This window comes from Ascaphus truei, chromosome 8, assembly GCF_040206685.1.
Source record: "Ascaphus truei isolate aAscTru1 chromosome 8, aAscTru1.hap1, whole genome shotgun sequence".
Lineage (NCBI taxonomy): Eukaryota > Metazoa > Chordata > Amphibia > Anura > Ascaphidae > Ascaphus > Ascaphus truei.
The window spans coordinates 87,437,334-87,452,110 of NC_134490.1; the positions used below are offsets into that span (position 1 = coordinate 87,437,334).

The following is a 14,777-nucleotide window of genomic DNA, read 5'->3' on the forward strand; positions in this document are numbered from 1 at the left end:
CCTCCATGAACTAGCAAGGTTCTATTTCGGTCCCAGGAATGGGTATGGTATTATGACTGTATCTGTTTATTATTATAATATATTATTCAATGAAAGTATATAGATCAAATCTCTACAATAATATATATTATACCTAGACTGGGAGTCTGTGACTTAATAGTCTAATGAGTGTCTTGTTAAAACTCAGTTTGTGAAATCATATTAACCAGCCATTGATTTGGTTTTTTTTAAAGTTTTTTTTACTGTTTGTTTACATATTATGTTTCACTAATAAAGCTTTGTGTTGTAAAAAAACTATTAGGATCACGTGACATATCCCGAACTAATGGAGATGGACTCTGCGTCAGCGTGACTGGCCTACGTGCCGCACGCTGATGACGTCATCCCTATGATGCGACGGAGGTCACGTGGCAGCCCCTGTGTACTGCCTGATACACCCTGATCCCTGTGAATGCGCGTCACTCTGCCGCGACTGTTTGCAGCTGCCGGCGCATGACGCCGCAACCCAGTGATTAGAAGTGTTTAAGGTGGGTATAAATAGGCTGTTATTTTACTCTTGCTTCACCTTGATAAAGTACTATTGTACGAAACGCGTAGGTGCGTTCTATCTGTTCTATTTTTGTTCCCTGTATGTGTTTGCTTGCTTAATACACTTTTTGTTACTATTGCGGAGTGGCCTGGCTTTGTTTTCCCTGCCTCACATTGCAGGGCGTCTGCAGCTGTGCTCTATCTTTACCAACTATCCTACTATATTGAATGCATACATAAATATTGCTAATAAATCAAGCAATGAGATTATGATATGCTCACACCATTTGTCTTTGGCAAGAATAGCCAATAGATTATAATAGCCCCTTATGTGATCTTATTGAAGATATACGTGAGTATTTATACTTAATAAGTATAAAGATTATTTAGGCATAGAAGTTAACGATTTTTGTTTAGTCTGCATACATAGTAATAATGACTGGCATAATTTCTACTGTACCTGTTTATAATGGAAGCAGTTAATATTTCGATGTAACTCGTTTACTCACTAAATAGAAATGAAGAAAACAACGTTTTATGCTGTAAACCTTGTACATATAACAGACTAACAATGGTTCATGTCTATATAAGGTACATTGTTTACTGAACGAGACTGAGAGACTTTAAATGTAGTAGTGTCTCCAGTTGTGTGTAAATATATATATATAATCACCTCAAATGTTCCTCCAAATAAATTAGGGAGACATGCCGGTACTGAAAAAGGAGCACATCAGAGGTACCTGACTGGGGTATATGTTAATCGCCATGCAACATATCCTGCGTGCCCTTGATGAAGCACGCAGTTGCGAAATGCGCTGATGTCACGTGAGGCTGTTTTAGCGCGTACGTTCATTGGCTGAGACAGTGGAACCGGGAAGTTCAAGCGGAGGAGAGATCTGCCACGTGTCGGTGCAGTCTGGACAACCTTCCATTCGCCTTTGCAGCTTACCGTTATTATATGTAGTTATTGCATTTGTCTGCAAGTAATTCGCATTTATCTGCATTTTATACTTATTTGAAGTATTTAATTTGTCTCATTTGTTGAGCTTGTCATTTCTTTGATCTGTGAGATACTATAGTTACTTCTATATAGTATAGTTACTTCTAATATAGTCCTTTGTCATATGTTTTTGATTTATGTATGGTTATTTTAACTTGTTGTTAGGTTCACTTGAACTTGGTATTAAATGCTATTTTTTATTTTGATCCCCTGTGCGCTGTGTGCATATTTTAGATAGTTTATTTGGAAGATAAATACTCACATACCAAAATAGTACAAAATGGCGGTGACGTCCAAATAAATTGGGATATCTTTAAAGATGGTTGTATATTATTCTGTACCTGAGTGGAATCCTTGTGTTTCTCATCTTGATATCATGATGTTAAATCTGATTCCTTCTTTCTCCAGGTGTTAACCCTTCTCTCCTCCATCTCATGTAATCCCTCTGTCATCCTCCTGATGTAATCACTCTATCCTCCCACCAGCTACAAACTATCAGTATATATCCAGATAATAACACTTAATCAGCTCTTGCTACCACTAACTCTATTACCAGATAAGGTCCTACAGCTTGAAACTGATGTCATATCTGATGAATAACTGCCCACCCTCCATACAAGTTTATTACCGAATATGGTATGCTTCTAGAAAGATCTCAGAGCTTCTGTCAATCCAATATGTCATACACTCCCACGATTGCATCAGCCCCAATAGCTGTCTGCCTCCCTCTGGCCTTTCCCAATAATCTCAAGACAGCTGTATGACCTTATCATACGTAGATTCAAATACTTAACTTATAACGGAATTCTACAGAAAATATTAATTCACCACTAGATTAATATATTTTCAATATGTATTAAAGAAACAATCATTGCAAATCAGACAATGCCAGACTGTATGCGTGGCATTTTGTCTTTATAGACCGGATTCAAACCTGATTACAATATAATAACGTAACTGAACTGGAATTCTTACACTCCTTGCGTTGTGAAGCACTGTACTACATTGCAGTAGCAAGAAAATTGCAGTCGGTGTGACACAGAAATTCTGCTGTTTATTTACTGTTTGTTTTTTGGGGTAACCGGGTGAGTAGTGGAGGGGGGTTATTTAACCCCTTAATTACTATAGCGATTATTAACCGCTAAGGTGATTAAGTGGTTAAGGGCCATTAGATTGTATTGTTTCTTGTATTCTTTCTGGCAACGGAGGACATGGACCTGGAGTATGCTGATGATGATGCCCTTCATGATGGCAGGGGTAAGTAGAAAGCTTTATTTCTTTTATTTATGCTGGCTGGCTATTTTTTTATTTTATAATGGGCAAATTACCTATTATCCATATCTGGATAATAGTTATTTTGCCAATTACTGTGCTGTATGTGTTGTGGGGGGAGGGGGGGTTGCATTTAGTTCAATGTATTGCACATTATTTTTTGCCACAGGATTGGTACCTCAGGCCAGCGGGGACCACCGAGGGCTCCCAGACACCTGCGGGGACCACCTGAGGGTCCCCAGACACCCGCAAGGACCCCCAGAGACCCATGGGGACCAATTGAGGAACCCCAAACACCCACGGGGACCACCTGAGGACCCCCGGACACCCGTGGCCTCTGGTATCAATCATGTGGGGGTGGAGGAGATGGGTATTTGTGTTGTTGTGATTTTAATGTTTATTGTGGGTAGCAGCTGTTTTAATATAAAATGTAATACTAGTGTAGATGAGCAAGGGGTCTCCGGAGCAGAACCGCGTTGATTTGAGGTTCGAGGACCCCTGCTTCCCAAGATACAGGCCCCATTATGGGGTGCCGGTATCTCCTATGCATTTAAATGTCCTGTGTCACGTGAATGTGGGATAAAATAGGAGATACTAGAACCTCATAACGGGGCCTGTATCTTGGTTACCAGGGGATCCCCGGACCTGAAATCAATGCGGTTCTGCTCCGTAGACCCTCTGCTCATCTTCACTAGTATTCAATTTGTTTATTAAAAAACATACATTTCGGCCCAGATTTGCGCAGGGAGAGGCGGCACTCTCCGTGCAGCTCTCTCTGCAGCTAAAATAAGTCGCCGGATTTGGCTTTTTGAGAGAGGTGATCTTCACGCCCCCGGCTACTCACCAGTTTTGGGAATTTTGCTGTCACTGGTAATCGAGGCTTTCTGAATACCATGATAGCAACACTCAAAAAACTGGAGAATTAAACGGCGGGCGATTTAAATTTTTTTTTATCAAGGCTACTAGTTTAGGCCCCTTTGTCGGATTGCCCCTTTAAAGCAGTTTTGAATTATTTAAAGGAGTAATCCAAGACCGCAATTTTTTTTCAAATTGTTTATATAACATTGAAGCAGTGGAGTGTCCTGAGCTGAACACCATTAATTTCAGCTCTGGGGACCTCCTGTTTCTGGAGATGCTGAAGTAGGTGCTGGTAGCACTGATGATGTTGTGGCTTCTTATTGGCCTGCAGGACGCAAAAACTTTCAACCGCGGAAATACAGTACTGTGAACCCTCTCAGCCGAGTAGAGCTGCTACCGACACCTAATTCAGAGGTAAGTATCTCAGGAAGCAGGAGGCCCCCAGAGCTGAAATGAATGGGGTTCAGCTCTGGATGCTATACATAAAAAAAATGGCAAAAACATCTGACGGCTTGGATTGCCTCTTTAAGGCCTCGGGCATGGTGCCTCGGGCCGTGCTGATCTGTGCTGCTGCTCTGCCTCGCCTGCTCAATCTGGTGCTTTTTTGCGTCCTAGCAGGCGAGGCAGTGAGCGCTCTCTGGGGGCGTGGCGAAGGCGGGGCAGAGGCATGGCAGGAGGCGGGGCTAGTCCCTCGCTCCCATTGGATGTTTGCGGTCACATGACCGCTCCTTCGCTCCCCTGAGCTCCGAAATGTAAACTTGCCTGTCTGCTGAAATTTTCTGAGCCTCCGCATGCATGCGGAAGCAGCTGCTAAAGCCGCGCTGATCGCAGATGAAGGGGGTAAGTTCATCTGCTCAGTGCATCTCATCACGGCTCAGCGGGGTCTGTTGGACTATGTCCCAGGCCTTAGACTTATCCTGCAATGAGCAGCTACCTTACCTTCTTGTTTCAACATTGTCCCTCATTCCCTTTAGATCCGTGATTTTCAACTGGGGTCAACTCTCTCAGCTGTCCAAGGCACAGCAGCACCCCACGAAGCAGTGACCCAGCAGCAGCAGCCGCTCAGTCACTGCGATCCTTCCTCTCCCTGCTCCAGTCGGTGCCAGAAGTTGTGTTCAACTTCTGGCCGACAGGAGGAGGGAGCTTTGATCAGCACAGCACCACAGGCCCCAAAGTAAGAGAGGTGTTCTCACTGCAGGGATTCTTCCCGCGCGCGCAGGCAGCTCCCTTAAAAAAAGCGTAAACATAAGGGGGGAATGGGGAGGGAAAAAGAGAGGGTGGAAGAAAAGAGATGGGGAAGGGGGGGACAGAGACATGAGAGATGGGAGGGGAGAGATGAGAAATGGGGGAGAGAGGGTTGGGGTTCCCCAGAATATCACAATCTAACGCTAGGGTTCCTTAATAAAAAAAAAGCTGAAAACCACTGCTCTACATTGTAAGTTTTCATGAGCAGGACCCTCATTACCTCTTTGTATCTGTTTGTGCATGTTTATCCTCCCCTATAAGTAACTGTTTATGTTTTTGATATATATATATATATGTAGAGGTATCAGTACCGTGTTAGCCGAGCTTCAATAATCAAAAAATAAATAGATGATACCGTTCTGTGGCTAACGAAATGCTTTTACTTGTGCGAGCTTTCGAGATACACTGATCTCTTCTTCCGGCGATGTTACAATGAATGAAGCAAAAGGTAAACTTAAAATATATATATATAACTTAACTTTTATATATATAAAATCAAAAAATAAATAGATGATACCGTTCTGTGGCTAACGAAATGCTTTTACTTGTGCGAGCTTTCGAGATACACTGATCTCTTCTTCCGGCGATGTTACAATGAATGAAGCAAAAGGTAAACTTAAAAACAGTGTCTCTTGGAATGTTATCTGTTAACATTCCATGAGACACTGTTTTTAAGTTTACCTTTTGCTTCATTCATTGTAACATCGCCGGAAGAAGAGATCAGTGTATCTCGAAAGCTCGCACAAGTAAAAGCATTTCGTTAGCCACAGAACGGTATCATCTATTTATTTTTTGATTATTGAAGCTCGGCTAACACGGTACTGATACCTCTACATATATATATATATATATAAATACTATAAAATACTAAGTGCGCAAATTAAAACATTCAAACAATAAAATAGTAACAATTGCTGCCTAGGTGTTAAACTACACACAATAGCAAATATATAGGGAAAAGGGGAAAACACAGGTGCAAATTGTTAACTAAACAATAAAATATGAGCATGAATAGACTGGGGATATATTAGTCCTTGATTTCTCTGAAACAAAATAGAAAAGAGACAAAATATGGTGAAGTATGTTTTGTAATGGTCAATGCGCAAAGGTAGATCGCTACTTACAAAGTAGCAGAAGTATACAAGCATATAGGATATAAAATCCTCTCCGTCCTGCTGCCTGGAGTGATGGTCTGCTTCTTCTCCACGTGGAACGCCAAGATTCTCTGTGGTAGGTTTCCTCCGCCTGCAGCTGCCCTCCTGAGCTCCCCGGTTCCTCCTCTGATGTCGCGAGATTGTACTGCTGACGTCACTCGGCCGAGATTACAGCCGTAACTCAGGGATAAAGTCCAAGGGATGCACAGATATTAGGGGAATTATGCTAAATATTAATTCAAGATAGGGGATGCTAAGAAATATTCAAAATCCTCCGCCCTACGCGTTTCGTCCTGTAGCTAGGACTTCATCTGGGGAATATATATATAACTCTATACTTCATTGTGCCACGCTGAGGAATATCTTGGTGCTTCACAAATAAATGATGATAATAATAATAAATTGCTGTAGTGTCGAGTAAACTGCCTTGTCTGATCTGACATACCCCTAATTTGCAGCAAGAATAACACAAAAATAGAGAACTGTTGAGTTTTTCTCAATGTCTTCACAGATCCCATAACCTGCTTTATTCCCTCGATTGTCACATCATACAATGGTTACGCTACAGAAAAGGATTCTGGGTTGTGACATGCAAATGAGCATACCGGGTCATGTCTCTTTCAGCTTCCTATCCATTTTTACATAAACTACCTAAAAACTCAAGCATAAAATGTTAAGAAGACCTTTGAAAAACATGCACATACACCCATGGGTTCTTTTTCTTTGGTACGGTGGAGGGGTTTTGACACTTTTTAAACACACCATACATACATACATACTCTTGGCATACATCCAATAATTCTTAAGGCGTTAAGTTCAGTAATAGCCAAACCATTACATTTAATATTCAAGGACTCCTTTTCCACAGGCTCAGTACAACAAGATTGGCATAAAGCAGATATGGTGTCTATATTTAAAAAGGGAGCTAGATCACAACCGGGGAATTACAGACCTGTAAGCCTGACTTTACTAGTGGGGAAGCTACTTGAAGGTTTAATACTGGATAATATTCAGAAATACCTAATGGAAAACAAAATTATAAGTAATAGTAAGCATGGATTTATGAAGGATAGATCATGCCAAACTAACCTTATTTGTTTCTTTGAGGAGGTAAGTAGGAATTTAGACCAGGGTATTGCAGTTGACGTGGTTTACTTACATTTTGCAAAAGCTTTTGATACGGTTCCACACGAGGTTGGTGTACAAAATAAAGCAAATTGGACTCAGTAATAATATATGCACCTAGATTGAAAACTGGTTGAAGGACAAACAACAGAGCGTTATCATAAATGGAACATTTTCAGGTTGGGCTAAAGTTTTGAGTGGAGTACCTTAGGGATCGGTACTGGTACCTCTGCTTTTTAACTTGTTTATTTATGACCTTGAGGTTGGCATAGAGAGCAATGTCTCATCTTTGCTGATGATACTAAATCAGAGAAGGATGTAATTTCTCTCCAGAAGGACTTGGAGAGACTGGAAACTTGGGCAGGTGAATGGCAGATAAGGTTTAATACAGATAAATGTACGGTCATGCATTTGGGAAGCAAGAATAAACAGGCGACTTACAAGTGAAATGGGGATATATTAGGGGAATCCTTGATGGTGATGGATTTAGGAGTGCTTGTAGACAGCAAGCTTAGCAATAGTGCCCAAAGTCATGCAGTAGTTGCAAATGCAAACAAGATCTTATCTTGCATTAAACAGGCAATGGATGGAAGGGAACTAAACATAATTATGCCCCTTTATAAAGTGTTGGCAAGACCACACCTTGAATATGGAGTACAATTTTGGGCCACTCCTCAGAAAATACATTATGGAACTTGAGAGAGTGCAGAGAAGAGCCACCAAATTAATAAAAGGGATGAACAATCTTACTTATGAGGAGAGACTAGCTAAATTAGATTTATTTACATTAGAAAAGAGGCGTCTAAGAGGGGATATGATAACTATATACAAATATATCCGGGGACAGTACAAGGAGCTTTCAAAATAATTATTCATCCCAAGGACAGTACAAAGGACTCAGGCATCCCTTAAGTTTGGAGGAAAGGAGATTTCACCAGCAACAAAGGAAAGGGTTCTTTACAGTAAGGGCAGTTAAAATGTGGAATTCATTACCCACGGAGACTGTGATGGCAGATACAATAGATTTGGTCAAAAAAAGAAAGGGAAGGCATACAGGGATATACCAAATAAGTAAACATGGGAAGGATGTTGATCCAGGGATTAATCCGATTGCCAATTCTTGGAGTCAGGAAGGAATGTATTTTTCCCCTTATGACATATCATTGGATAATGTGTCTCTGAGTTTTTTTGTTTACCTTCCTTTGGATAAAGTATCTGTCGTCTAAATTTAGCATAGGTTGAACTTGACAGGCGCATGTCTTTTTTCAACCTCATCTGCTATGTAACTATGTAACCATAACCTAATTATGTCTAAGCATCAAAAATATAAAACCTGATGTTACCAGCTGACTGGCACTAGTAGAATTGTTTTTATACATTACCTTCTTTTTATTCTACTTTAACTTTTTTTGTTATATTCTCTGCTTTCTTAATAATATGTCTGTATGTCCAAGGGATTTAAGAGAATCTTTGATGAGTCAGAGCTAGTTTATTGGCTTTGTTTATCAGAAAAACCCTCCAGCTGATCTGGCTTGACATTAACAATAGATAAAACTCAAGATAGCGAGAATTACTTTGAGAGATTAGAGGCATGAGAATAACTACTTCATGGATGAACTTCAATAGATTCCATTTGTAAAGTTTATATCTTTGCAGGCATCCTTGAGAAAGAATAGTATAAAATAATACTAAATAGTCCTGCATTTCTTTTTACTTAACAAATATGCAAGATTTTAATGTTTATATTCTTCTTTTTACAGTGTTCCAACATTCCAGAGTCTTCCTGAGGAAATACTTAGTAAACTTGCAGATGTACTTGAAGAGGTAAGCATTTGTATGAAAAAATAATAATTGTGATGCAAGATACAGAGTATGATCTTATGCTAGCAGAGAATGGACAAGGATTTAGGTACTTGAAATGTATTAGAAGTGGTATAAATTTAAATGTGTACTGGGTCTTTGCTATTTAACCTTTAGATGACCCTTATGATTAGGGTGACCATATTTGTCCCCCGGGAAAAACCAGGGCAAATGTTGTGCATCTGCGAACAGCTAGCACTAACTGCACATGCACAAATGCCGATTGCGCATGCGCGATTGGTGTTTGCCGGCCGTGCGATCGGCACTTGTCAGCAAGTGCCGATCATGCATGCGCATGAGTGACCAGCAAGTGCTGATTGCGCATGCGCATTTGGCAAGTGCCGATCGCACATGCGCATAAGTGGCCACATGCACCGGTCATGCATGTGCGGCCAGCACAGATAAAAACTGGGACAGGGGCCAGAAAAGTCAGGATCCGAGCCAAACGGCTAAAAACCAGGACTGTCCCTGCTAAACTGAGACATCTGTTCACCTTACTTATGATTTACAAGGCACGCCAGAGGTCCTATTGACATAACAGGTACTTCATGGCACACATGCTCATTTTCTAGGGGTTGATTAGGCTAACAGCTCCAACTGAGCAGTTGACCAGATTGAAATGGAACTGGAGTCCCCTTCACATGATCAGTTGACTGCAAATGTCCGAGGACCGGTGACACTCTAGTGCAGAAGGACTTCCGGTACAATAAAAGTTAATAGACATCTTCATTGTTCTGAAACAACCTATATTCTTCTTACAGTATATGATTTGTAGAACAGATTGAAACATTTACTAGTACTCTGGTTTTGTTAGATATTTATTAACTTGGTTCTGATTCAATTTAACTGACACACCTGTTACCATGTTACCTGTATGTGGGACAAGGGTTAATACAGAGCTCTCTAGCTGATCCACTTTTCACCTTCCACAAAGGTCCCTCAAGTGAACAATATATCCTCTCAATCCATCCCAATATACTACCTGTCAATGACAGCACACCTGTGAGCACGGGACTTATACATGCAACCAGGGTTAATACTGTACACACGGCTACTGGCCAACTCACCTTTCTCCTCCGCAAGGCACTTCAAATGAGTTAATATTTACCCCTTACTCGGTTGCAATCATATCTATCCGCCAACACCCCTAAAGGTAATTATTAGAAAAATATAAACAGCCTGTGGTCTCTGTTTATTAAAGAAATAACGATGCATTTAACACACAAAAATCTGTTGTAGCAAAATGTATCTGAAAATTAACTTTACATATAATAATAATAGTTTATTCTTGTATAGCGCTGGTAGTTTTACGTAGCGCTTCACATAGACATTTTGCAGGCACATGACCCTGCTCTGTGGAGCTTACAATCCATGTTTTTGGTGCCTGAGGCACAGGGAGATAAAGTGACTTGCCCAAGGTCACAAGGACCCGACACCGGGAATTAAATCAGGTTCCCCTGCTGCAAACTCAGTGCCATAGTCAGTGTCTTTGAACTGTGGCACGCTCAGTGAGTAATCAGAGCCCAAAGCATCACTTATTAAAATTCAGCTTTAATCATTGGCGGATTTAAAAATAAGAGCTCTTTATTCACATGATTTTCCAGTTAAATGTTAGTACGAAGCGTGAAGCATTTTGCTAAAATCAAGAAAAACGTTTTAGAACTGGAACTGGAAGTATTGAACCGGTACTTTGTTTGGACTGACTAGGTCTCCTCCAAAGACGTACCGTACCTACTTTACAAATGTGAAGTTAATCGACAATTCCCTGAGGAGCTAGAGTAAAAAAATGGAGGTTTTCACAAACACTTGTTTGGGGTTACCCGAAGCAATGGGCCAAACATACCAAAACCCCACCTACGCTCTTGATCATATTAAGCCATAATTATATCAAAATCACCGGCGGTATTGCATGGCGTGACGCTGCGCGGCTCAAAAACAAATTGCTGCAATCCAATTAAGATAAACATACCTCGAGCGACGTGCGCCGCCTGGAACTGCAGGGCGGCAGACTGGAGAGCAGACATGAGAATTTGTTCTTGGCAGCGACGGCCGCGTCACGTGAGCAGTTGTTCTTGGCAGCGATGGCCGCGTCACGTGAGCAGTTCAGCAAATGAGGGTGAACCGCTCACAGCCACGCCTCCGCCACGCCTCCCTGTCTCCTCTGGCTGCCTCCCGACTTCAGTTCCACATGCTGCTTTGCCGGATCACAGCGGTGACGTCACCAAATCGCGCTGCCGCCCAGCTGGAGCAGGTATAATCGTAGCGTTAGGCTACGGCCCCGCTGCCTGCGCTGCAGGCGCGTCTGCGAGGCAGATGATGCGTGCAGCCGTGTCCCCCGGTTTGCAGTGAGCTGTAGGGAGAAGAACAAGGGGGCGTGACGGGGGCGCGGCCGTGCCATCACATCACCCGGCAGGATCGCTTCCATTGGCTGAACCGCCGGGGGGCGTGGCCTAGCGCTCCGTCGCGACTCCTGATCTCAATTTTCTTGAAAGCAGGAGTTTCTGTCGGCGCAGGGCGGCGGCCCCCCCTCGCAGCGGGCCCAGCCCCATTGTAGGGCGGCTCTTGTCCCTGCAGCGTCCGCCACAGCAGGCGCTGCAGTAGGCAGCGGGGACCTGGCCTTAGATAGCATGCCAAGTTTGGTGGCTCTAGGATTAAGCATCTGGATTTGTATAGCCGGAAAAACAAACTTTATGAATTATAGTATAGATTTTCTCACATAGAATTACAACCCTCTGCCTTTGTATCCTTTGGTATGTTGCTGGATATAACCATAGAAGGATTATAATAAGAATTTATTCTCACACAGAATCCCTTCCCCCTGTGTTTGGTCAGAGGCCCTTATTCTGTAAAGTGTGATAGCGCAGATGACGTGCTATCACATGAAAAGCCCCATTGACTAAAGTATAATGAGACTTTGCATGCTAGAGTAAGTCATCTGCGATCATCACACCTTATAGAATAAGGGCCAGTGTGTTTGCATCTGCTCCATTCCTTTGATCACTCCCAGCATTCTGGTTAAGCTAAGAGGCCTGGAGACTAATTTGAGAATCAGGAAACATAAAGCATGGCTTTATAATAATATGTTTATATATATTCCCTGAAGAAGGTACCCGTGGGGACCCAAACGTTGGGCTCCTGTGTGTTATGGGTCAATAAACAACACCCTTTATTTTTGCATATATCTTGGCTGGTGCTGATAGTTAGACCATGCTTGTCTTCTCTTAATTGTGTGTGTGTGTGTATAATATATATATATGTTTTGTATGTATATATATATATATATATATATATATATATATATATATATATGTAGCCATGCATAATAATGACTGCATACATCTTCCCTGTTGGCAGTAAGTCCTGGTAAATACAGGTCTGCCCACAGTAGTTATGGAGGTTTTCCCTCACACCCTTGTGTGGTGCCCTGTGTAAGGAAGGGAGTGGCTGTATGCTCTGAGTCCCTGGATAGTGACTTCAGAGATGCGCCTGCCCCCTGGAGTATAAAGGGCACAACACTGACAGTTAGTGTTGTTGTTGGTGAAGAAATAGTAACCCGAAGGTACCGAGAGGAAGTAACACTTTTGTGACCCTAGTGCAGTAACTAGCGGCAGCAGAGTGATAGATTAAGTTTGTCTACGCCACACTGTGTCCAGGGACCTGGCACAGCGGTGATCTCCCTAGGAGAAAGGGAATCCCACTTCAGTACGGGAGGCCGTACCTGGCAAAGGGACATCACGGAGAGATGTGCGGCTAGAGCTGGCAGCTGCATGGGGCAGTCTGCTACATCCCTGTATGCAATAAAGATGTCCTTGAGAAAAAGAACCCCACTGTGTGAGTGTGAGATTACTCAACAGTGGATGGCACCAAGAAGGAGTTCCTCACCAGGACCATCTCCCTGCGGAAGCACAGATCCTGATGAGGTGGAGGCGCTGCACATGATGTAAGTTGGACTCGTACCCACTACCTCAGCTACCTGTCCTGATGACATCCCCTAATAACACCAAGCGGGAGACTCAAGAGTCCTGTTACTTGCAGGTGCACCACCACACACGCCTTGTAATGGGGGACTGGTTAGACTACACGGGCCAATATGAGATTGGGTGGGTCAGGCCAGAGGGAACACCCGTTACATATATATATATAATATATATATATATGTTCTTATTAATCTCAATTATTTGTATTATTTTAAACCACGTTTGCATCTCTGTTTTGTTAAACGTATAAGTTACCAGTTAGAAGTTTATCTGGTTAGAAATGTTAATGTTAAAATAGAAAATAAAGGATGAAGAAAAAATCATTTAACAATTTTCAAATGGCGCACAGCAATTACTCTATATTTCTAAAGGAACTGCACAAATATTTGGCTTCCAATGTGATTGTTTGTATTATACTGGGCTGTAACATATATTTAAGGGGTTCCATGTATATCTTTTCGTTCATATAAAGATCATTAAAAAATAAAACAAAACTCATGAGAAAAATGTGGTTACAAAACGACTGATATTTTGTTTTGTTTAAATGATTTAGTCTGCGGATGTATAATTTTATAATTGTTACTCAAGGCAAGATTTGTTTTTTTTTTGGTCTAACTCTTGGTTGCTTACTGTAATAGTTATCTGTTTAAATAATCAAATAATGTAAACCATTCCCTAGTTCAAACGAATAAATTCCTGAGAGAGTTTGCTTTTTTTTCGTAAGAGAAAAATATTGATTCACATAAATAATAACATCAGAAAAGTAGCACAAATTAATGAGCTTTTTAAGTATTATATTTACTTCAACGGAACTGTTAAACATTCATTGGTGCCTATTTATTATGTAGTGAAGATGCTTTCCCCATCCTGGAAAACAACTGAAGTAGGTGGGACTCAAAGCTTGTCTAGCAGGGGGGAAATATCCACACCGTGTGCTGAGTAGGAGCCATTGTCTTATTTCAGTTTTTACATATTTTACTGTGCCTTTTAGTGTAGTTTATTTTTTTTGATCCTTCTGAATTCTCACAATGCTTTAAAAGAGACACACATGGGAAAATAACAATTGTCTCTTACCTTGTGACAACCATGTTAGAATAAGTAATAGAAATGTAATTTGAATGACACAAAAGACATAATTAATGTCATTCTGTTTTGCAGTTATTTATATGCATTGTGGCACACATTTAAGAAGTTTGAGTTAGAAAATGTTAAATATTATTATGATCACAATTATATAACATGGAAACATACTCTACAGCACAGTACAACAATGGGATGGGAATAATAATACAATTGCAATATTAACGAGTACTTGTACAGTATGCAGGGCCACCGACAGATTTCCTGGGCCCAGGGACCACCCCCCTCCTCGCCCCCATGTTGACGGCCTTGCGAGCCCCCCCTTTCACACCTGTATTTCTTTCCCCCACTGTCTTTCACTCTTCTCCCTCTCTTCCTTACTCACTCTCTTACACACCCTCTCTCCTCTTCCCCCCCCGCTATCACTCAATTAACCCCCTCTCACTCAATCCCGCTCTCTCAATCCTTGCCTCCAGCCTTGTCTACACACACACCATTCCCCCCTATACTCATACAATTTCCCCTCCTACACTACCCACATAACTCCCCCCCCCCCCATACACACAGGCTGTGGCCTATGTGTATTTGTTCTGTTTTGTCCTGGTGTGTGTGTGTATTTATTTGTACAGTACTTCTCCTGTTTTGTGTGTGTGTGTCTTCTCTGACTATCCTGTTGGG

General features: G+C 41.7%; 1 protein-coding gene across 6 annotated transcripts in view; it reads left to right on the top strand.

Annotated features, from left to right (window-relative positions):
* PRKG1 (protein kinase cGMP-dependent 1) overlaps nucleotides 1–14,777 on the top strand; it is a 1,423,135-nt gene that overhangs the window by 1,073,507 nt on the left and 334,851 nt on the right. For all 6 annotated transcript variants that reach the window (XM_075612928.1, XM_075612930.1, XM_075612925.1 and 3 more), the window contains exon 5: nucleotides 8,943–9,006. In XM_075612928.1, coding sequence (XP_075469043.1) covers nucleotides 8,943–9,006 — 64 coding nt within the window. The remainder of the gene's footprint in view (nucleotides 1–8,942; nucleotides 9,007–14,777) is intronic.